This window comes from Actinia tenebrosa, unplaced genomic scaffold (genome assembly GCF_029948245.1).
Source record: "Actinia tenebrosa isolate PJP-AT-01 unplaced genomic scaffold, QUT_ActTen_1.0 PGA_scaffold1__47_contigs__length_23844297, whole genome shotgun sequence".
NCBI classification, from domain to species: Eukaryota; Metazoa; Cnidaria; class Anthozoa; order Actiniaria; family Actiniidae; genus Actinia; species Actinia tenebrosa.
The window spans coordinates 17900172-17925074 of NW_028292578.1; the positions used below are offsets into that span (position 1 = coordinate 17900172).

The 24903-nt window shown below is 39.3% G+C and overlaps 2 protein-coding genes across 5 annotated transcripts in view; one reads left to right on the plus strand and one right to left on the minus strand.

Annotated features, from left to right (window-relative positions):
• On the plus strand, window positions 1–13994 carry LOC148910001 (uncharacterized). Its single transcript, XM_089032940.1, has 6 exons — window positions 1–92; window positions 2100–2750; window positions 5437–5685; window positions 7138–7700; window positions 8184–8250; window positions 13520–13994. The coding sequence occupies exons 2-6, from the start codon at window positions 2142–2144 to the stop codon at window positions 13604–13606; spliced, it is 1575 nt and encodes a 524-aa protein (XP_088889066.1). The 5' UTR covers window positions 1–92; window positions 2100–2141; the 3' UTR covers window positions 13607–13994.
• Window positions 13682–24903, minus strand: part of LOC116293352 (uncharacterized) — a 21958-nt gene continuing 10736 nt past the window's right edge. For all 4 annotated transcript variants that reach the window (XM_089032926.1, XM_089032928.1, XM_089032925.1 and 1 more), the window contains exons 10-27: window positions 23477–23553; window positions 23107–23236; window positions 22943–23035; window positions 22523–22625; window positions 22043–22116; window positions 21259–21383; window positions 21027–21142; window positions 20744–20856; window positions 20284–20431; window positions 19576–19626; window positions 19097–19209; window positions 18535–18614; window positions 18005–18071; window positions 17749–17919; window positions 16183–16338; window positions 15612–15729; window positions 15157–15224; window positions 13682–14637 (exon numbers count right to left, since the gene is read on the minus strand). In XM_089032926.1, coding sequence (XP_088889052.1) covers window positions 14500–14637; window positions 15157–15224; window positions 15612–15729; window positions 16183–16338; window positions 17749–17919; window positions 18005–18071; window positions 18535–18614; window positions 19097–19209; window positions 19576–19626; window positions 20284–20431; window positions 20744–20856; window positions 21027–21142; window positions 21259–21383; window positions 22043–22116; window positions 22523–22625; window positions 22943–23035; window positions 23107–23236; window positions 23477–23553 — 1941 coding nt within the window. In that variant the 3' untranslated portion in view covers window positions 13682–14499. The remainder of the gene's footprint in view (window positions 14638–15156; window positions 15225–15611; window positions 15730–16182; window positions 16339–17748; window positions 17920–18004; window positions 18072–18534; window positions 18615–19096; window positions 19210–19575; window positions 19627–20283; window positions 20432–20743; window positions 20857–21026; window positions 21143–21258; window positions 21384–22042; window positions 22117–22522; window positions 22626–22942; window positions 23036–23106; window positions 23237–23476; window positions 23554–24903) is intronic.

Here is a 24903-nt window from a genome sequence, read left to right on the forward strand (position 1 = left end):
ATGGGCGAGTTTTGACTGTTTCGTTTTTCGTCGATACGAAAGCACGCCTAAACGAAAACTCAAGCTCTAGACATCAAAGGAAAACTCAAAAGGTATACTATATCATTTTTGTCAACCAGGTTCGATGAAACCTCCGCTTTCAGTATGCAGATGACCATAAAATATCCTTGAAAGCGCTTCTGAAACCGATGAAATACTTCTTTAGACATTTTGCCCGGCTTTTGTTTGAAATCATTAGAAAAAGTACATATTTTACAGGTTGAGATAGTACCCCTAGCGACCAGTGTGCATTCAACTCTTAATAGCACAAAACCTTTTAATCGAAACCTCAACAAAGTATACATTTTCTGAATGCTGGATAAATGTAGAAACTATTCCTTTTTTCTTTTTTGTAAAATAAATTTATCCTTTTAAGTTAGAGCGAATTATTCAAATTTTCACCTAGGCATCTTCGCGGAGTTCAAACGTGGATAGCCTTGGTAAGAGTAAAGCGCTCTAACTCACCTCTACGCCAGCTGTGTTTCCCAAACAATAGAAGAAACGAAGGACCAATCAAAACTTAGATTGGAAGGACGCCAAAAAAGTTCATAGAAATTTTGTCAGTTTACAGTTGAGAGAATGGGCGAGTTTTGACTGTTTCGTTTTTCGTCGATACGAAAGCACGCCTAAAAGAAAACTCAAGCTCTAGACATCAAAGGAAAACTCAAAAGGTATACTATATCATTTTTGTCAACCAGGTTCGATGAAACTTCCGCTTTGATCAGTATGCAGATGACCATAAAATATCCTTGAAAGCGCTTCTGAATCCGATGAAATACTTCTTTAGACATTTTGGCCTGTTTTTCTTTGAAATCTTTAGAAAAAGTACATATTTTACAGGTTGAGATAGTACCCCTAGCGACCATTGTGTATTCAACTCTTAATAGCACAAAACCTTTTAATCGAAACCTCAACAAAGTATACATTTTCTGAATGCTGGATAAATGTAGAAACTATTCCTTTTTTCCTTTTTGTAAAATAAATTTATCCTTTTAAGTTAGAGCGAATTAATCAAATTTTCACCTAGGCATCTTCGCGGAGTTCGATGACAGCCGGTAATCATCGGAAACCAATGGTTATTAACTACCCAGAGCCTCCTTAAGGCGGTACCTAATCAACTAGAAACCTCAAAAGAGGACTAAGAATTTATCAGTTTAATTACTGTCAAGTTTTATCCTCTATAAATAAAGTTGGTATCTTATTTCACCATGCGAAGTTTGAGGGAAAAAACGGGAAACGCATTTATTTGCGAGCGTCCTCAAGATTAGGATTTCCAAATACCAGCTGAAATTGACACATAACTGAATATGTTATAAATAATTGCCTTCATTCTTGTTTGAGAAAAAAAGAACTTTTCTTCCAGGTTCGTAAAGTACTAAATTTTAGTCCTTTAGTATCTTTAATAAGAAATGTTTTGTAGAAACAGGATTATTTTATTGTGAATTTGGCAAAATCTATTAATGAATCTTAAATAAATAAATAAATAAATTTAAAAAAATGTCTTTTTAAAATAATAGTTATATTTATATAACAGATTTTAAAATGTTATCATAGATTTTCTACAGATCATTCATACTATTATTGTACGATATTAATTGACTCTGATAATTTCTTTCTTAGATATATATTGGTATTTGTAATAATGGTTATTTACATTCTATTAAAGATTATATTTATATAAAGAAAGAAAGAAAGAAAGAAAGAAAGAAAGAAAGAAAGAAAGAAAGAAAGAAAGAAAGAAAGAAAGAGGGAGAAGACAGAAGAAAGAAAAAAAGAAGAAAGAAAGAAGAAAGCATCAGAACGACAACCACCTCCCTACATCCACACCCTCCCTCCACTCAACTCCGCCCTCCCTCCTGTCCTCCCTCCCTCCCTCCCTCCCTCCCTCCCTCCCCCCCCCCCTCCCCCCTCCCTCCCTCCTCCCTCCCTCCCTCCTTTCCTCCTTTCCTCCCTCCTCCCTCCCTCCCTCCCTCCCTCCCTCCCTCCCCTCCCTCCCTCCCGCCCCCCCCCGCCCATTTAGTTTAGAACGCGCTACTAATGTATTCGTCGTTTTTCTTCAGATTGACGGAATATTCTTCAGCAGCTGCTCATTTACATTAACGATGGCAGAAGGAGAAGCTGCTATTGGCTCTGATGAGCCATGCCAAAAATACTCTGTTTTGAATAACCACCCAAGCCATCATAAAGTTCTTTCAGATGTTTTAGATGCTCCTCAGTTTTGTGAGGCCTTCTTTCATGTACCTGAAGTATTCGACAAGTACTGGCAAAAGAAGACCGAAATGCAATGCTTGCCTGTGGATAAATGTAGAGTCTGCAAATTAGCAAATAAGCTCAAAAGCCAACCGAAATATGTTGTGAGTTTCGTTGTACTTAAAATAGGGAATGATGTAATATACAAGGCGCTGTTTGAAAACTGTGTGCAAGAAGAACCTACGAAGCATGCAGAGGAATTTTTCCATGAAGATGCCAGAACTGGAGAACTCAAGAAAACACTTGATGAACTCAAAAAAAAAGATCTAACTCAAACAATGGCCAATTTAAACCTTAAAGAGAAGTATATGTATATGTACATAACTTTGCAGCCATGCTATTTTTCAATAGAAAATGACAAGCGGGAAAAGAGCTGCACTGAAATACTGATTGAATTCTATGAAGAAAATCTTAAACGACCGGGCATTCATTTCATAGTGAAACCAACCTTCATTTACAAGGTGAGTATTAGGCGATGCAAAACCAAATTATTCGTTTGGTTAGCTATATTCATTTCCCTTACGGATTGATTCTAATCAGTTTATGTCATTCATAAATCTATGTAGCTTTTAAGTTTTTACGTATTTCCTTGTCCAATTGTGTTTACAAAATTCGCTAAAATACAGAGACAACGGGAGGCGGTGGAACTGCATGGGCTATAGCCCCCACACTTCTTGCTAAAAGCAACTAAATTTTTCAGCCCCCTGCCCCACTAGCGTTTTACATATTAGTCTCTTTTAATTTTCAGTCTTAGCCCCGCCCCCTTTTTAGGGTGCTCCGCGGTCAGGCCTCGAAACAAGGACAAATTAACAAAATGTCAGTTCAACAATTACAACAACAACAACAACAACACCACACAACAACAAAACATGTAGGAAAAGGAGCGGCCTCCTGGGCCAGGGTTCGAACTCTCAACCTCGGGGCCTAGAATCTGACGCTCTGACCAAAAGATGGACGAAAAGTACTATTCATATCTGGTTGGAATCGATAGACCTTTTCGGGTTGGGCGTAATGTTTTCCCAGTTCAGACTACGGTTATTCACTTGTTTGTGATGTATCCATATTCATGTGTCTTCTGATGCGCAACCGCTAAACAAAGAAATAATACTCTAGGGAATGACACGTGGTCTGAAATGGGAAAACATTACGCCCAACCCGAAAAGGTCTATTGCTTCTGAATTCAGTTTAATCGATGCTTGCTTTCTAGGTTTCCTACTTTTTTTTGTTAATCAAATCTAGATCTTATCTCAGTTAATGACGAATAGGGTAGGGTAGGATAGTTATAGTCTTACCTAGATTTCTATTATGTATTAGCATAAACCTACTAGCATACTATCACGAATCCTGCAATCTGATTGGTTAACGTACTCACTATCTATCCTGTGATAGATAGCGAGTAGCGAAAAATGAACAAATGCATGGTCAAGTTTCGTCGAAATCTCGGCTTGTTGTCAAAAAAATCTTTAAAAATCGATTGTAGAAAAGACAAGACTGTACCAAGGAAGGGAATGGAGGTTTTGGACAGTACAGATAAATAAAAAACTGTATAATAATGGCAATTTTAACACGAAAAAGCGGCCGTCAGATTTCACTGAGATTTTCATGTTCAAATTTACGACAAACAAACAACTGACTAGTGAGATAATGATGGCATTTTAAAAGGATTCCTTCAAAGAACAGAAAATATCCAAAAGACAACTTATTCACATGTATTCAAGAAGAATTTTAAACGGTAAGAACGTACAAAACATCAAAAAAAGTGCAACGAAGTTAACAGACAAGAATCTTAAGGGAATTGTATGAACGTGGCACGGCTTTGAATGTTGTAAATAAATCCATTCAGTTTATCACTCATTAATTAGAAAAATGATCCTAAGAACTGATAAAAAGGAGAAAAATTTTGGAAAGAGGGTTTTGAGTGTAATAATAGAGACAAAAAGCTATAGAAATAGAACAAATTTAAAGTGCCTATCATCCTTCTGACAATATTCACAGTATTGATTCTACATGGGGTAAGATGTGGAAAAGCCCGAAAAAAATTCATAGTTTGAGTGCGGCTTCTTGAGGTTATAAAGGTTTTTCCATGCCATATGCTAATGTCGTGACGTATGAGGAGTAATCATTTAATATACGAAACCTTACTGGCACACATAAATTAAATTTGAAATACGTCATTGCTTTGCCCATTGCCCTTATAGAAATTATTGCAAGCTATTTTTCACATAGAAGCCGGTGTTTCGAATTACAAGGAACAACAAATAACCATAAATGCCTCCTCATACGTCACCGCATTAGCATATGGCATGGAAAAATCTTCATAACTACAAGAAGCTGCACTCAAACTATGAATTTTTATTATCTATGAGTCAAATAGTCTATTTCTATCTATTGACTCATAGAAAACTCGACCTCGTAGTCTAATCTTTAAATATTTTTTGGTTTATATTTAGGGGTATTTGGATCCTAGATTATCAGTAGGGTGGGGTGGGGTGGTTATTTAGCAATTATTCGCCGAAGGCGAAGTGAATATCGGGGAATATTTACCGAGACGCGAGGTAAATATTCTCCATAGTTCACTGAGCCTGAGGCGAATAACTGTTTTAGCCAACTTGTGTACAGAGTAACTTATTTTTATATACAATAATTCAATAAAAACAAACAAACAGAAACTTTTACTCTTTTTTGCGTGACAAATTCACGCAAACCTTTTAGCAAAACTTTTAGGCCATACTTCGTTGCCTTTTTAGTTTTGATAGGAATGGCATTTACTTTCATTTTTTCGATTTCCTCATCGGAAATTGTAGCAAAACGATTGCCGGCAGATGCCATTTTGTTGCCGACTCAATATTCCGAGATTCAGAGGTGAATATCGCACAATATTCACCTCCAATTAACCAATGAGCGCGAGCGTTCTTAGGAAGTACACAAGTTGGTATATGCTAAAGTCTTATATAGATTTCTATACTTATGCAATATTTTTAGATCTAGATTTTTATATATGTAATATTAAGATCTTAATGTAGCACGTGCGCGTTCTAACGAGTTCTTATTGTGAGCTCTTTATGACTACGTGAATAAATAAATTACTTACTTGCTAAATTACTTACATGACGAATAATGCATTGTGCAAATCGTATTATCTTTAAGGCTTATTGGTTACTTTCGAAAGAAGAGGCTGCGACAAAAGAAGGCAAAGAGTTAGGAAAAGAAATAGAAAATGCGAAGAAAGGTCTAAGAAAACTCTTCGAGAAAGGCATTCAAGTTCAAGCAATGGAGGAGGAGGACTGGACTTTTCTAAAGAATCACTTGTGTCCTTCAATCGAGCTGTTTCCTGGTTCAACTTACGAAGATAGTCAGAGGAAGAAGTTGGATGACTTCATTGGTGAATTTTTAGAGGTAAGTACATTACCATCAAGCAATAATTTATACACAAGTTTAATTTAGCATAAAATGGAACCCCATTAATTTATGGACACCAGGAGATAGGAAATTTTTCTTATCTTCGAAACTATTTTGTATTTTTTTAACCTCTATATCTCAGTGAAAAGCATTAAAAGTGCGAGATGTTTGAGCACAAGGAATAAATTTATTATACAAAGAGCGCTTTTTGAAAACGAATACATATAACGGCTTTTGCATAACGAATTATTGTACCCAGACATTCTCGTACCCAGACCCTACTTATTAGTCAAATAGTTGCAGTGGAAATACAAGTCAAAAAATTTGTGGCGAAATTTTCAAATAAAACTATACATTTTTTATTCTTTTTTTTTTTTTTTTTTTTTTTTTGACTGTGAAAAACTCACGAATTATTTCATTGGTTCTTAAAACGTAATGCATGGCACAAATCTGTTAAAATTATGTCATTGGAAGCTGGTCTTTACTCTAAAAACGTTATTCATGGCACAAATTATGTCATTGGACCCCGGTCTTTTTATTCTCAAAACGTTATGCATTACACAAATCTGTCAAAATTATGTCATTGGAACCCGGTCTTTTTATTCTCAAAACGTTATGCATTGCACAAATCTGTCAAAATTATGTCATTGGAACCCGGTCTTTTTATTCTCAAAACGTTATGCATTGCACAAATCTGTCAAAATTAATAGTTACAAAAATTATTTGTGACCTCAAAATTCTCTCTTTTTACACCACAAAGCAAGACGCGCATGTTCACATTTCTTACAGTCGTGAATCTTAGGAACTTTATTATGGCAGAAGGCAAACAATGCAAATCAATTTATTCTGTGACATTTGCGTGAAGGTATCCAGAATCTAGGTTTCTGGCTTGAAAGTTTATTTCATTGCTAATGTTAATATGTAGACCTTCTTCAGCCGATTTTCTGCACCAAAAAAAAGATTTTTTTGTACTAGTAATGTTTTACCACTCTTTTCACTGCTACGTGCATGCTGATGGAGACAGTCGCAACAGGGAAATAGGCCAATACATTGCCGCCAATGAGAGAATATAAAGGTACCGACCAATTTATTTGATTGACAGAAGTGTATTGCCCAATTTCCCTGTCTCTACTGTTGTCTTGATCAGCGCGTAGCAATGAAAATAGTGGTAATCAGATCTAAAGGTGAGTACGTGCCCCATGCTATTCGGTGCAAATTCTGAGACGCGACCAAAATCAACTGGGATTTTATATTCATAATCTACTTGTTTCGGTAGTATATTCCCCTTATTATGGATCAAAGATCCACAAGTTTGGACCGAAATACCAAAAGAAAGCTATAGCACATTAAATTATACGTTTCATAGACAATAAACTCGAGGTAATTTCTAAGAAAGTTTAAACCAAATACCCCCAGAATATTCAGTGGGTTGTGGCTTTTTAATCAAAGGAGATTGAAAGCAGTGCTTCAACACCAAGTGGCAGTGATCCACCACCAAGTGGCAGTGATCCACCACCAAGTGGCAGTGATCCACCACCAAGTGGCAGTGATCCACCACCAAGTGGCAGTGATCCACCACCAAGTGACAGTGATCCACCACCAAGTGACAGTGATCCACCACCAAGTGACAGTGATCCACCACCAAGTGACAGTGATCCACCACCAAGTGACAGTGATCCACCATCACGTGACAGTGATCCACCACCAAGTGACAGTGATACACCACCAAGTGGCAGTGATCCACCACCAAGTGACAGTGATCCACCACCAAGTGGCAGTGATCCACCACCAAGTGACAGTGATCCACCATCACGTGACAGTGATCCACCACCACGTGACAGTGATCCACCACCAAGTGACAGTGATCCACCACCAAGTGGCAGTGATCCACCACCAAGTGACAGTGATCCACCACCAAGTGACAGTGCTCAACAATCAAGTGACAGTGATTCACCACCACGTGGCACTGTGTCACGATCAAGTGACAAGGATTCAGGAGCAAGACCAAAAGAGTATGTATCATAAGTAATGTTTACTAAACAAACGGTGGAATAGTGTATGCGGTCTCGAGTTTCTCAAATAGCTCCATCTTTATGAGAAATCTACATGTTAGGGTATCCTTGATATGTACAGACAAGGCAGATCCCAAGGTGCCTGTGACCCCCATTCTCATTCTCAACGCCATCTGGCCGGAGAAAGTCTTTAATTTCTCCAACTGTACACAAGATACGACCAGAAAATAAAAAGTTTCATCCGCTTTGGACCTATGGCTACCCTTGCAGTTAGTATTGCTTTTAGTTTTGGGGGAGGGGAGGGTGAAATGATTTGTTTATGTGAGTGTTGATTGACCCCCCATCCCCACCCCCCACATGGTAAACCCTGAATACACCCCTACAAATGAAAGCCATTTTTTGATTTTATGTGTGGGTTTGTTTTTTTTTAAAAAAATCAGAATTGTCCTTTATCGGCTGAATTGTTTCTCACGTTTGTCTTAGACGAAAGAAGAAAGATGAAGAAGGCAAGAAAAAACAGACTAAGCATGGCAAATTGGCAAGTAACCAGGTAACCAAAAATCACCATCACCACTATTGATCATCATCATCATCATCACCACCACAATCACCATTACCACTATTGATCATCATCATCATCATCACCACCACAATCACCATTACCACTATTGATCATCATCACCACCACAATCACCATTACCACTATTGATCATCATCATCATTACCACCACAATCACACCATAATTACCACTATCATCATCACCACCACAATCACCATTACCACTATTGATCATCATCATCATCATCATCACCACCACAATCACCATCATTACCATTATCATCATTACCACCACAATCACCATTACCACTATTGATCATCATCATCATCATCATCATCATCGCCATCATCACCACTATCATCATCACCACCACAATCACCATTACCACTATTGATCATCATCATCATCACCACCACAATCACCATTACCACTATTGATCATCATCATCATCATCACCACCACAATCACACCATCATTACCACTATCATCATCACCACCACAATCACCATTACCACTATTGATCATCATCATCATCATCATCATCACCACCACAATCACCATAATTACCACTATCATCATCACCACCACAATCACCATTACCACTATTGATCATCATCATCATCATCACCACCACAATCACACCATCATTACCACTATCATCATCACCACCACAATCACCATTACCACTATTGATCATCATCATCATCATCATCATCACCACCACAATCACCATCATTACCACTATCATCATCACCACCACAATCACCATTACCACTATTGATCATCATTGTTAGATTTGCATTGATTGACATGTAATTATATATGACGATCGTACATAATAAAACACAAATACACCACAATTACTGGCGACGAGGATGGCCACATTGTAAAAATTCGGAGGACTTCTTCTTGAAATAATGTGAGATTTCCTTGGTTTTCACAAACAAAAATGGCCTTTATTGGAAGAATAGAACCATTCGACGAAGCTACAGAAACATGGAGTGCCTACATCGAGCGTTTGGAACAATATTTTACAGTCAACGAGATCAAAACAGAGAAGAAAGTTCCCGCGCTTCTTACGCTACTTGGAAGTAAAACTTATAATCTCTTACGAAATTTAGCAGCTCCAGAAAAGCCTTCTGAGCTTGAGTATAATACCATCGTACACCTTTTGGAGAGACAACTATCGCCTAAACCGTCTGTAATCACTCAACGTTTCCGATTTCATACAAGAATGCAAGACGAAGGAGAAACTATAAACGACTATGTAGCACAACTAAGGAAGTTGGCGATTCACTGCAACTTCGATAACCTGAACGACACACTCAGAGATAGATTAGTATGTGGAATCCGTAATACCGGAATACAGAAAAGATTGCTTTCTGAATCTACGTTACCACTGGAAAAAGCTATCGCAATATCCGTAGCAATGGAAATGGCCGCGAAAGACGCCATTGAATTACAAGGTAAGCACAAAGAAGTTGGTGTAAACAAGATAGCTAAAGCAAAGCCTAGAAAACCAACCGAAAATCAGCTTAAACCAAGAGATAATACGTGTTTTAGATGTGATAAACCAGGTCATTCATCTAATTCATGTAAACATAAAGAAGCTACATGTTATTTTTGCAAGAAGAAAGGACATATCGAGAAAGCATGTTTAGCTAAACGCAGACAACAAACACGCCGGAATGTACACGCCCTCGATAACAATGCCGATAGCGAAGACGAGTCGGACAGCGACAATGAACTTCCCGTAGGAAGCTTAGACATTAATTCGATAAAAAGAAGAAAACTAAGCCTATTCAACTACCATTAAATATTAATGGAAAGAAAGTATCAATGGAGCTTGACACAGGATCAGCAGTTTCAATTATGTCTAAAGATGAATTTGAGAAGCAAGTCGGCAAGGCTAAAATTGAGCCCACAAAAGTTGTTTTAAAAACCTACTCAGGAGAGAAAATTCATCCGTTAGGAATCACACGCGTCAAGGTAAAGTACAACAATCAAGAGAAAAACCTCGAATTATATCTAGTCGAGAGAGGCACAGCAGCACTGTTTGGCCGAGATTGGTTAGCAGCGATACAGTTAGAATGGAAAGAGATAAACAACGTGTTAACACTGAATAAGGAACCTGCAAGTACCAACAACGCACTAGACAATATCTTAAACAAATATCCAACAGTCTGTGAAGAAGGAATTGGGAAAGTGAAGGACATCAAGGCGACATTAAAGTTCAAAGAGGAAACGCAACCAGTATTTCTGAAAGCCAGACAACTACCATATGCCTTGAGACCAAAGGTGGAGCGAGAATTAGACGAGCTAGAGAAAATGGGAATAATATCCAAAGTGGAAACAAGCGAATGGGCCACACCCATAGTTCCCGTACTCAAGAAAAACGGAAGAGTAAGAATCTGCGGAGACTTTAAGCTCACAGTTAATCCCCAGCTTGCAGTGGACCAGTACCCGTTACCCAGGATAGAAGATGTGTTCGCATCGTTAGCAGATGGAGAAAAGTTCACAAAGATCGATTTGAGGCAAGCCTACCTACACATGGAGATGGAAGAAAACTCAAAGAAGTATTTAACTGTGAATACGCACAAGGGTCTATACCAGTTCAACCGGATGTTGTTTGGAATCGCGTCTGCACCAGCAATATGGCAGAGGACTATGGAACAGATTCTGCAAGGAATACCATCAGTCCAATGCATCCTAGATGACATGATAATAACTGGTAAGGACAATACCGAACATTTTAACAATCTGGATAGTGTGTTGAGCCGTCTGCAACAGTACCAACTCAAGGTCAACCTAGACAAATGCCAGTTCTTCCAAGATAAGATCGAATACTGTGGACACAAGATAGACAAGCACGGCATACACAAGACAGAGGAGAAGATTAAAGCAGTGCGTGATACTCCAGCACCAAAGAATGTCACTCAGCTTCGCGCATTCATTGGCCTCGTAAATTATTACCACAGATTTCTACCAGACCTAGCCTCGGTAATGAGACCACTCCACCAGCTACTGGAACAAGGTAAAGCATGGCAGTGGACGAAAGCATGTGACAAAGCCTTCGAGAAGGTAAAAGAGATGGTCACGTCAGATTTGGTATTGTGTCATCATGATTCCAAGAAGCCTATCCGCTTAGCATGCGACGCGTCACCATATGGAGTCGGCGCAGTTCTGTCCCATATCATCGATGGACAAGAAAGACCAATAGCATTCGCTTCTCGCACCTTAACGAAAGCAGAGAAAAACTACTCTCAAATTGACAAAGAAGCATTAGCAATCATCTTTGGAATCAAACGATTCCACACCTACCTTTAACCACTAGTAACCATCTTCAGCCCAACCAAAGGCATACCAGTGACCACAGCTACAAGACTACAGCGATACGCTATGTTTCTATCAGGCTATACTTACGACATAGAGTATAGGAACACTAAGCGACACACTAACGCTGACGCCCTTTCAAGACTACCGTTCGAAGTAACCCCAGAGGATCAAAAGGAAGAAGCTGTTGACATTTTTCACTTAAGTCAGTTTGAACAGTTACCAGTGACAAGCGCAACAATCAGGCGAGAGACAACAAGGGACAAGATCTTAAGTAGAGTCTATGAACAGACCATGTCTGGATGGTCAACTAAGCCAGACGACAAGTTACTACTGGCGTACTACAATCGTCGAGATGAAATCACAACGTATCAGGGATGTCTCATGTGGGGAATACGAGTAATCATTCCAGACACCCTAAGGAAACAAGTATTGGAGGTCATCCATTCAACTCACCTAGGCGTAGTGAAAATGAAAGCCCTCGCTAGAAGTCACATCTGGTGGCCAGGAATCGACTCTGAAATTGAACAGATAACCAAAACCTGCTCTGGTTGTAACAAAGTACGAAACAACCCAACAAAGGTACCCATCCACCCCTGGGAATGGCCAAGTTCACCTTGGGAACGCATCCATATCGATTTTGCTGGACCATTTATGAACAAACAGTTTTTGATTATAGTCGACGCACACTCTAAATGGCCAGAGGTGTTTCCAATGAACAAGATCACAGCAACAAGCACTATTGAGGTACTACGCTCAGTATTCGCAAGAAACGGCGTACCACAGCAGCTCGTTTCTGACAACGGACCGCAATTCACGTCAGAGGAATTTCAAACATTCATGAAGAGCAATGGGATTCACCATTTTAGATCAGCACCGTTCCATCCTGCAACGAATGGACAAGCAGAAAGATTCGTGCAAACCTTCAAACAGAGTATGAAGGCAATGAAATCAGAATCAGCCTCTTTAAACAAGAAGATAGCAAATTTCCTACTGATGTACCGCAACACACCTCATGCTACCACTAACGAAACACCAGCCAAAATGTTCCTTGGTCGAAACATACGTTCACGTCTGGATTTGATGAAGCCAGATGTAAAAAGCACAGTGCAGAAGAAACAAATGAAGAAAGCACTTGAGAAGAAAACACCTATACGCTTGTTTGATGATGGACAGCCAGTGACAGTTCGAGACTACAGAGGACAAGACAAGTGGGTTAATGGAACCATCAACACACAACTAGGACCATTGATGTATGAAGTCAAAACAGAAGCTGGAAGTTATTGGAGAAGGCACACAGACCAAATCCAAGAAAGGAAGCATGATGAAAATCAAAGCGACCCTCAACCAACACCAGCAGAAGATGTCTGCCCATCAGCAGTAGAACAGCCATCAGTCAGCACAACCCAGACAAGCAAGAAAGTTACCCCCGCTAAGAGCAACATGACACAAGAAGGACAAGGCAAAGGACATCGATACCCAACAAGGCACAGAAGCCCACCAAAACGTTATATGTATGAACAATATTAGGACAGTCATAAGAGATATGAACATTCAGAGACATTATTATTGAGTTATTTTTTCTATCACAGTGATTCATAACTAAGAAGGGAGGAAATGTTAGATTTGCATTGATTGACATGTAATTATATATGACGATCGTACATAATAAAACACAAATACACCACAATCATCATCATCATCATCACCACAATCACACCATCATTACCACTATCATCATCACCACCACAATCACCATTACCACTATCATCATCACCACTACCACTACCACAATCTCTACGACCACCACCACCACAATTTCTACCACCACCACCACCATTATCATCCTGTTTATTTTAATTTTAGAATTTCGTAGTTTTCTGTTCTTTTTTTGGAATGCAAATGCCTATCATGACTTTCTTCCAGCAGCCAAACACGACAACCTGTAGTTGGGAGAACATGTGTGTCCAAAGAGAAGGCGAGAAAAAAAGGGTTGCTCTTGTAAAACCGTAGGCAAACTCTGCCATGAAGCCTGCGAATGTGGAACATCTACAAAATCATGCAAAAACAAGGCCTAATATAATAACGTAATAATGTAATAGAGACAGTTGATTTTATATCGCTTCTTTTAGATATCAAGGTAGTACATTTGTAAAGTTAGGACAATCTCGTATCCAGAGTCGCCAATTGTTTTCTTGAATTGCGTTCGGACGCCATTCAAATACCATGTTACCCTGGACACATATCACTAAGAGTCACTAGCTCACTATGTTACCCTGGACACATACCACTAAGATTCATAATAATACGATAGTTCATAACTGATAGAGTTAAAGAATTGTAAATCCTTTTAATAAGTTTAAAAAAAATTCCCTTGGTAAATATTATATCGTATGTCAAAGAGTTTTGTAAAGTGTTTTAATAGTTAGAGGCGCGGTATTTTGTTCCTGGACGAATCACTGTGATTTACTATCATTGGGAAACTACTGCAGAATCGTTTTTGTACCAACCCCTATCCTTTAAGGTAGAGATCTCAACAATTTTTTTCTTCTTGTTTCTAACGATTTCATTAGGATTGCGGGTTCATAACGATGAGATTTAAAAAGGCCTCCAGGGTTTCTATGGTTTGGGGGATCGATTACTAGGAGGGGCATATCAAGGAATTCCCATCATGGAATGGACGTCCTCACCAAATTATCCTACTTCTACTTTCCCTTTGTCTACACCCTGTGTCTGTTATGTAGAATATACAATATAAACGTTTTCTTTGCGAAGGAACGTAGTGACTAAGCACAGAAAGAATTTCCTTAAGGGCTCCCTGTGGTACGCAAATCATCTTGCAATTAAAAAATATATTGCGATAAGATAACCCGTGATGCAATAGGGTCCCTTTAAACAAACATCTTTTATTGACTTAGCTGGATTTCCGTAGTAATAGAACGCAAGGCATGCTGGGCGTCTGGGCAGATCTGGTGAATTTCGTGAGCGGAAGCGTCCAGTAGAGGTTGAAGCAAGTCATTCATTTCTTGTAGAACGGAAACAGACTAGGGGAAAAAGGAAAAAAATAAATGCATACTCTGGTACTAATTTTCCGCCCACTGAAAAAGTGTATAAAACCAAATGGAACGACTTTAAGTTCCTTCGTACAATGATAAAAACTTTTTGGAATATGCAGAGTACTCGAAAAGCATGAGAAATACTCGGCTATGTCCTACGTTTGCCTCTCTCATGCTCTAAATTTCTCAGCGTGTTTATATAAATAAGTACAAAGACGTATGCACGTTTTACATTCCATTCATGAAAAGTGTGATTTGAATAGGAAGATACAAGGACTGTTTACAGTGACCCTTTTCCCTCCTAACTCAGTCGAGTCAAGTTTCCCCCTAAATTGGTTGCGGGGGACTGGAGACGAATTTGAAGTGGAAAGCAGGGAGAGGAAAAGTCCCACTCCCCGCGCGACCAAAACAGGAAAAAAACCCGACTCGACTGAGTTAAAAGGGAAAAGATGGATTGTTAACAGTTTAGAAGATACAAGGACTACAATGAATGAAGTACAACCTCACCTGCTGGGATATCTTCAGTTGCAGCGTATTGGACGTTTGGTTTACATCTGTAACTGAACGAAGCTTGTCTGAAAGAAATTGATACACAATTACCATGGTGATCTTCCATTACCGATCCACGATTTGTCCACCCACTAACCCCCTCCCCCCATCCAATTCTACTACCGGGTATTGGTGAGAGTAGATTTTGTATTAATCTGAAGCAGCAGTTTATGCGACACGGTCACGGTCCAAAATGGACGACATCCTTTCAACCAAACTCAGCTAGAGAAAGCACTGCTAATCCAAAAATACTTGAACATGGTACCTTCACGGGTATTTGATTGGACGATACGTGACATGTAGTCTGTGTCGCACACCCCCTTACAACATCGCGTTTTGATCACGTGACATCCGTACCGCGAATTTATCAAAGTCGTACTAAATTTGCTGTAAACTAATCAGTAGTGACTCACTTTGTAACAAGTCCGTAAGTCCACTCGGTGCCAAACAAGTGCCGCGCTTCAAGATCTCGTGGAGTTTCTGAGAATACGCCATAGTCATTTGTCCAACAACTGCTACATCTAAAAGAGACTAAACACATACAGAAACATTCAAAGTAACGCTAAAATTACTAAGTATTACAGTGCACACCATATATCCGTGACAAACTTAGTAAGAAATTGCACAAATCAGTGAGTTCAGTAAACTTCAGTAAACCGTAGCCTACAAAACTTTGCACTAATTTGTACACTTTAGTTAGTTAACTTTTTCACAGATATATGGTATGCACTCTATGTAATGAATCTTCTCTTCAATGTTGGGAACGGAAATACATCACAACTCAACTTCAAAGCAAAGTTCCTCTCCTGTACGCGGTTGTACGAATGGTGAATAGCACTATCCAATGGATAAATCCTTATTCAGTGGATAAGTCGATCCTGTTATCCAATAATTTATCCACTGGATAAGGTTTATCCGTCGGATAGCGCTATCCACCCTTCGTACAACCGGGCCCTGGAAGTCAACAAATTCTCAATTTCTTACTTGATTATTTTCCTTATCTGCTCTTGCTGGTGTGAAAGTCCTGCTCAGCTCTTCGTAAATCAAGTTTTGCAGGGTTTTATTTAAAGTGATTAAATATTCCCGCTGTGCAGCCGCGCTGTGAAGCATATACCAGGCCTCTGCCACGTAAGATGAGGTCTGGAGAAATCAAGAATCAGTACATATAAGGTGGAATTGATAAAATCCTGTTCATTTATCAGAGCAACAGCTATGTTCATAGAATGATTTTACTTCGACCGTGAAAGAATAGTCAACTTAATAAAGAGTAGTAGACACAAATTCTATTGTTTTCTTTTGTTTTACTTTGACTGTCAAGGTCAATAATTATACACTTTTGTTTCACGGGCCAAATAAATTCACTCTAGCTTTCCACTAAGCCAATCACAGTGTGCGCAACACTACTGAAAGCTAATGGACACACTACTGAAGGCTAATGGACACACTGCTGAAGGCTAATCGACACACTACTGAAGGCTAATGGACACTACTGAAGGCTAATCCACACACTACTGAAGGCTAATCCACACACTACTGAAGGCTAATGGACACACTACTGAAGGCTAATCCACACACTACTGAAGGCTAATGGACACACTACTGAAGGCTAATCCACACACTACTGAAGGCTAATCCACACACTACTGAAGGCTAATGGACACACTACTGAAGGCTAATCCACACACTACTGAAGGCTAATGGACACACTACTGAAGGCTAATCCACACACTACTGAAGTTTGATGTATAGAGGACTGAATGAGTTCTAGTCGGAAAGTGACAAATTCGATTCTGAAGATGATTAATAATCCCATCTGATTAAAGATGATGGTGATGAAATCACGGAATGATGAGGATGACTGATGATGTTTATGATGAAATGGGATACAGAGGATGATATGGATGATGATGATGACCATGATCTTGATGACATAAGGGTGACGGCGATGACATGACAGAATGATGATGATGACCATGATGTTGATGACATAAGGATAATGGTGATGACATGACAGAATGATGAATATGACTGATGATGTTTATGATGACTTGGGATGCTGAAGATGACAAGAATGATGATGATGTCCATGATAGTGATGACACATAGATGGTAATGACAACATGACAGGATGATGAAGTTGACTGATGATGAGTACGATAAAATGGGATGCTGAGGATGACATGGATGATGATGATGACCATGACAGGATGACACATAGATGGTAATGACAACATGACAGGATGATGAAGATGACTGATGATGAGTACAATAAAATGGGATGCTGAGGATGACATGGATGATGATGATGACCATGATAGTGATGACACATAGATGATAGTGACATGACAGGATGACATAAGGATGATGGTGATGACATTACAGGATGATGGTGATGACATTACAAAATGATGAAGATGACTGATGATGAGTACGATAAAATGGGATGCTGATGATGACAAGGCACAATGTGTATGGCTGATGCCTGATAATGATGATTTCAATGACGACTGACGATAAAATCAAGATAAACAAATAACTATTTCAACTAACCTGACACATAAGTGCCCTGACCAGCAACCAACGATATGCACTAACAAGATCCCCATCATGCTTTGCGCTCTCGATACGATGGTTGACGTGGACAAGACTCATCTTCAGGTTCGCTCCTTTGCAAGGGTCGCTATTGTCCTGGGGCCCGCAAGCTCTTGCGAAGAGTGAAGCCTACAAGAACCACAAAATATTTGACATGTTTTGGCGACCATTGTATCATATTACGAGTATTGTTTGTCTACACAGGTTTACTTACTGTGGCTTGTGAAAAAAAGACGTTTTGGTAATAGGTTATAGGACTTGGTGTGTAGAACCGGTGATACCTAGAAAAAACAATGATAATAATAATGATAATAATAATAATCATCATCATCATCATTATCATCATCATCAATTAGCCCACCACCATCACCACTGGGAAAAAACTTCACTTCATAATTAGGGGGTCCATTATAATCATAATCTTCAACATCATCACCATCATCACTACACGATGATCATCATCATCACAATAACTAAACCCACGACTACCACCACCACTGGAAAACACATAATCACCATCATCATTATAACCATAACCATTAACATCATCATCATCACTTCACCATGATCATCATCATCACTACACCCACCACCACCACTGGAAAACACATAATTACCATCATCATTATAACCATAACCATTAACATCATCATCACCACCATCGTTTGTATTGCTTAGCTCTATATTCATCTTCAGATAACCTTATAATACACTCCTCATGATTTTATGCAACACCTGACCTACCCAATAAACTGGCCCTCGATATAATGCAGCAAAAAAGATTTCTTGACAAGAACGAGTCTCCAGTCCATTTGTACATAAGCCTGGAGAAAAAATAGACAAGAGAAAGTCCATGCGGAATTCTTTTTCTGCAGCTGAAGTGCACGCATGCGCAATTAGTTTTCGCTACTGAAATGAACACATGCACGGGTCTGCATGCACAAGTCTTTTTCTGATGCTGGGATGCAAACATGTGCAATAGGACGTTTCCATGATGGCGTCATTTGACTCCTACTACCAGAATACCTTGCACACTTTCCCTTGTCCAGTTAATAATCAGCAAATGTCTTACTATTCTCATGAATAAATACGAATTTAAATAAGGAAGAAAATTTTCCAAGCATCCGGCTTTGTAGCTGGAGTCAAATGACGCCATCATGCAAACATCCTATTCTTTCTCTTTTCTTCTTTCTTGCCTTTTTGGGATTGCCAGTCCCTAGCAACGTCGAAAGGCTATTGATATTATTTCCAAAGTTCTTATTCATTGGCCTTACAGAAGAAATATTTCACAGACAAGATATCTTACCTTCATATAAACGGGCTTCTTTTGCTTGATGGTTGAAGAGAGCTGAGCGATGAAAGAACTTTTTTTCTGGACAATGTCTGATAAACTACGCCGAACATCACCCAGAAACAGACCTGATAACAGAACACATGGTGGGTGAGATGAAAAAGCAGTAAGTGAAGAGAAGAGAAGAGAAGAGAAGAGAAGAGAAGAGAAGAGAAGAGAAGAGAAGGGAAGGGAAGGGAAGGGAAGGGAAGGGAAGAGAAGAGAAGAGAAGTGAAGGGGAGTGGAGTGAAGGGAAGGGAAGGGAAGTGAAGTGAGGTGAAGGGAAGTGAAGTGAAGGGAAGGGAAGGGAAGGGAAGGGAAGGGATGTGAAGTGAAGAAAAAATAAATAGATAAAAAATAAAGTAAACTAAAGTAAAACAAAAAGAATAAAATTCCAGCCAGGAAATCTATTAGAAAAACGAAAGACATAGGGACTGAAAAGCCATGCATCTTACCAACGAATAACACAGAGGACTCTTCTGCAAATCCCGCTAGATGGTCATACACTAAAATAAGGGAAATAAGACAAAAGATATTAAATAAGAAATTATTTAGTCACGCTTGCAGCAACAGTATGAGCAACATTTGCAGACTCTTTTCTTTCTTCCGGCCTGTTAGAGAGGAGTTGCTAAGATTCTGCATATGATTCAGAGTGGAATAGTTCATTTTCTTATTCACATCTGATACCACTGTGTTCTATGACTACAGACTCATTTGTATAATTTTAGCTTCGTTAATATGTGAGCTATTTACAGATACTATTAATTCAACTTGCACATTCTTTACATTACGGTTGACTTTTGCAAATGATTTGCTTTTGAATGAAGCTAAAAAGCTAAAAATATACACGAGTCTGTAGACATAAAACACAGAGGTGTTTACTGAACGAGAAAAGGGACTATTACTTCTGTTTCTCAACCAACATATTAAAGTTTTATTAAAGAAAACTGGAAATCTATCTTTAGATAGAAGAAAAAAAAAACAAGCCACGATCCTTGGAGACCAAGTCCCCGGTGTATTTACCAAGCCATCGCTTCCCCCAAATTCCTCGCATCTTTTTATGAGGTTCATGTCTATTTTTTGGGACGTTTCGAAGCAGCATCGGTGTTGTTCTCTAGCTTTACTAACCGTAAGGGCGTTGTTGTAGTCATTACAAAACTTACCAAGCTTGGTAAAATGATTGATAGTGTCTGTTTTGATGTGGGATGGTCCTTGTAATAAGTAATGCTCCTCTAGCTCAACCTCGTGGAAGTATGGCATGAAGCGTCCATAAAGAGGGCTAAAGCCAGTCAGCGCAACATCAACAGTAGCCTATTGACAATAAAACATCAGTAAGAACTACTAGATTCCTGCAATAAAATTCATTTATTAAGGAAAACCCCCACATTGCAGAACTCCAGCCAGAGGTGTAAAGGAAAGTGGCATTTCATTAGCTGAAAACATTACACCATTGCCAGCAACGTTGTAGGTCATGTTCACGGAAGAAAAATTGTTGTGTGCATCTGTTGCATGGTGCAATTTTGTTGTTCCGCGCAACGTTGCACTGTGTCTGTGCCTTAAACATGTATTCCAGGAAGCTACAGCTCAGGAGAAGTTTGTTACTGAAGATCAAATGAATGTTACCTTGATTCCTTGATCCGTGACTCGAGCGTCGACTTCATTGTGAACTACTTTCGTCTTGATCAGCAGCTCACTGTAGTGTTTGCTGTCAAGAGCGCACAAGCTGCTTATCATCCCTGTAAGATAAACAAATCAACACTCCTAAAACAACATGTTTCTTGGGCGTGGAATATCTGCTGGAAATGCATTCACATGGTTTCAGCTCCTACATCTACCAATCGCATTGCTCTGGGAGCCAATCTGATAGTCAACTTCATAGTATTGGGTACCCTGTGGTGATACCTACCATACGCCTCGCAACCAGGAAATCCATACAGGTAATGTTTGGCATCGACAAGCTGTGCCGAGCCAGGTAGAAGCCTAGAAACTAGTTTTTCACATCTTTCTCCAAACATTTCCATGCTATCAAAACAAAACACATCAATTAATAATTTGCAACTACTTACTCATTTTGAAGGAATATTGGTACATCGTTGCTTAATTTATTGAACTGGGCTCTCTGTGGTGAGCACGATTACCTGACAGAAGCAACGCGAAGATGAGAGACTAATCTTGGATAAGGGTTTGGAGGGAGGCAACTGCTACTTAACAGTTGACCTAAGAACCCTTCAAACGTCTGATCCAGTCTGGTCTCCACAAAATACTGAAAGATAAGACCAAAGTATGAGATGAAGATGAGATTCACAAACGAGGAATACAACGTTGGTCGAGAGTCATTAGTTGAACCACATATATTTACTGTAATAAACTAACATGAAAACCGTGCTTGGGCTCCCTGTGCAGGCATCCCAGCCACTTTTTAGACAAATTTGATAGGATAAATATAGGGGAAATATAGAATTTTTCCCCAAAAATATATGCACTTTAAAGGAGCTAAGATAGCTTTTCGGTGGTGTAACCAGGGATCGGGAGGGTGTACAGGCAATGATTTATTTGCAGAACTAGTAAGCCTTAAAGAAACAGAACAAAAAAATAAAAGGGGCCATTTTATTTCCTTCGCCAAATATGCTAAACAGCGTAAAATATAAATGAATCACTCAGCAGTTGTCCTATTTATAGGAAATATAGGAGGTTTTCTTTAAATATAGGCTCTTTATAGGATCCTATACAAATTATAGGAAATATAGGATATATAGGAGGTCTGGGATGTCTGCCTGTGCTCAAACGCTGCAATTTTGTGACGAGGAGATTAGGCAATCTCACAATAAAACTTGAAACTATAATCAAGGCTGTGCTTTGTTCTTTGTTGCTTGTGTTTTTTCCGAGATTGGTGTAGTTAAATTATTAAAGACAACTGCAAACCTTGAGAATGACAGCTTGAGAAGCGATCGCTGCAGGTGCACGAATTTTCTCTTCTGCGTCCTCGACGTTTAAGTCTGATAAAAAGAATCACAATTTAATTGCTGCACATAATAATAATGATAATAATGTACTGATAATAGTGATAATAATGTACTAATAATAGTGATAATAAGTTGTAGATTGCACATCCTTGTATATGGTGGGATAGGAACTCCCTTATTCTTGTGTTGCCTATTATTTGGCAATTTCTCAATAAGAATCTAGAAGATAGGTATCTTACAAATGTATGCAGTCTTGGAAACTTATGTATCAAATGCTTTGCACGTTTATGATCTGTGTCTGGATCGAATATATTTTCTCGATTTTGCTTGGTGCAGAGTGGAAGCCCTTTGAAATCGGTAACACATCAGGAACAATGCGTTTTTAGTCAGTTTTGGAAAGATTTTTTGAAAAGGTTTTAATCCACTATCTATTACTTACACGTTTTGTCTTGATGCAAGATAGAATGCTGTTCAACGCCATGTTTGAATGTATAATTTGTGAGCAAAGAATGACCACTTGTGTCAATGGGAGAAAAATATTGCTGAAAAATAATCAAACATCCCCTACCATTATCACCAGCAAAATAAAAGTTATAAGCGGACATCTTCAGGAACTTGCGTGATGTTCACTTAATAGAGACACATGTATCACCGTAAAAATAAAAAGGTTGCTACGAATTCTCGTTAAATAATAAATATCCAAAAAGTAAAAAGATCTATAATTATCAACTTAGGGTTCCTGAGTGTATTTTATTGGGGCCCTGTTAGGAAATGTTAGTAATGTTCCGAAATTGAGAAATAGGCCCCACTTGTGAAGACAAAGGATAAAGGAAACCCCCCCCCCCCCCTCATAGGTTACCTTAAGGGTTGGACAGAAGACAAGAGCGTCATCCACCAGACCAAGCATCAGTGTCAAACAGTATTTGTTGATCACTTGTAACTCATCAAAAACCTGAAAATAATAATCCCTTAATACCAGTTGTTTGGAAGGAAATACAGGAAGGACTTTGCTGAGTCTCATACCTGCGTGTTGAGTGGAAGGGTTCCAGTCTCCTCTGGGGAAGATGCGCGAAGGCTTTGTCGGACTGTAATTGCATCCAATCTGTCAAGAAGAACTTGACCAGCAACGGTAAATCCAATGCTTCTTTCCTGCCTTTGGTGAAAAGAGAAAAATATTATCTAAAATATGTTTGTAAGATGACAATTGTTACGTATCCCTTGAGGGACGGGGAAGATTTTAAAAATGGGGTGGGGGGGGGGGGGGGGAAGAATTCATGATGGAACTCAAACTAAAAGAAAATAAGGTGCAAATTTTTGTTAAAAGTGGGGGAGGGGGAACTTGGATAGCTGCCCTGGCTCCATCGTCCCTGCCCTTATAGGAAACAATGCTTACAGTTCATTGCAAAGAAGATCTTTGAGGTGTTGACGATACTCCAGATACAAAACCTGTACAGCATACAAATCAGCACTCTGAAAATGCATATTGTTGCATTATGTAATCTTATATGTACACATATGACGTATGCATATATCCGGTTATCAATGTAACCTTAGTTAGTCATTACTGAGTCTTGATTAAAGCTCGTGTACTGCTATACACATGTGTGATTACTCCTGCTAGAAGTAACCAACCAACACGATATTGGAACATGGTGGCAGCCTAAGGAAAAGAACATGGGAAAAGACGATCAACCTTCGACTTCTTCGACATCAAGTCTGCCTGGAATACCGAATATTCATGGCATTCACCCGCCAGCACAATTAGACACAAAGCAAAACATCGCCGAGAACTGGAAGACGTTTAAACAATCATGGGAGAACTACTCAGTGATAATGAACATCGACAAGCAGCCTGAAGCTTACAAAGTCGCTCTGTTCCTCCACTGCATTGGAACAGAAGCAGTGAAGATCTATAATGGCCTACCGTTCGAGACTCCGGAAGAGAAGGGTACGTTAACTAATATTATTGCGAAGTTCAACCAGTTCACGATCGGAGAGATGAACGAAACATACGAACGCTATGTATTTAATAGTCGAAATCAAAAGCCTAATGAATCGATCGACGCGTACGTAACGCATCTACGCACATTAGCTCAGTCATGTAACTTCTGCGAATGCATGAGAGACACGCTGATACGCGACCGCATCGTGTTCGGCGTAAACAACACAGCAACGAGAAAAAAAGCTCCTTCAGCAACGAAAGTTAACTTTGAACGCTTGCATAGACATATGTCGCAGCACAGAGTCAACTTCTACACAACTTAAAGCTATGGCAGATAGAAAAGTAGAAGAAGTTCATGTTTTGAGTCACAAATCCAAGCCAAGGCAACGTGCTGTGCGGAAACCAAAGAATGATCGGAATGTCCCTACCCAACATGTACTAACATCAAAATGTAAATTCTGCGCTGGAAATCATCCATTACAGAAGGAGAAGTGTCCGGCCTGGGGACAGAACTGCCGAAAATGCGGAGGTCGAAACCACTACGCAAAATGCTGTAAAAAGACAGAGAAAGTCAACAGCGTAAACAACCATAGCGACTCAGATAGCGAGATCGAGATGATCGGAAATGTGTGTGTAAATATTTGTACAGTGGATGACACAGAATACCCACGAGAGATCCACGCTAAAATGATGGTCAACAAGAAACCGGTAAAGTTTCAGATAGACTGTGGTGCGTCGATTAATATTCTACCCGAAATATTTATTGACGGCCATGAAGTGAAGCCATCTAACAAGACCCTGGTTATGTGGAACAAAACCGAGGTAAAACCGCGTGGAACTGCGAGAGTCGTCATAAAGAATCCAAAGACCGGAAAGAA

What these genes read in the sequence shown, in the direction of transcription:
- LOC148910001 (XM_089032940.1), top strand. Translation starts at nt 2,142, where the DNA reads ATGGCAGAAGGAGAAGCTGCTATTGGCTCTGATGAGCCATGCCAAAAA. An exon ending in AACCAACCTTCATTTACAAG is followed by an intron (nt 2,751 to 5,436) that starts GTGAGTATTAGG and finishes ATTATCTTTAAG; the next exon opens with GCTTATTGGTTACTTTCGAA. An exon ending in TCAGGAGCAAGACCAAAAGA is followed by an intron (nt 7,701 to 8,183) that starts GTATGTATCATA and finishes CGTTTGTCTTAG; the next exon opens with ACGAAAGAAGAAAGATGAAG.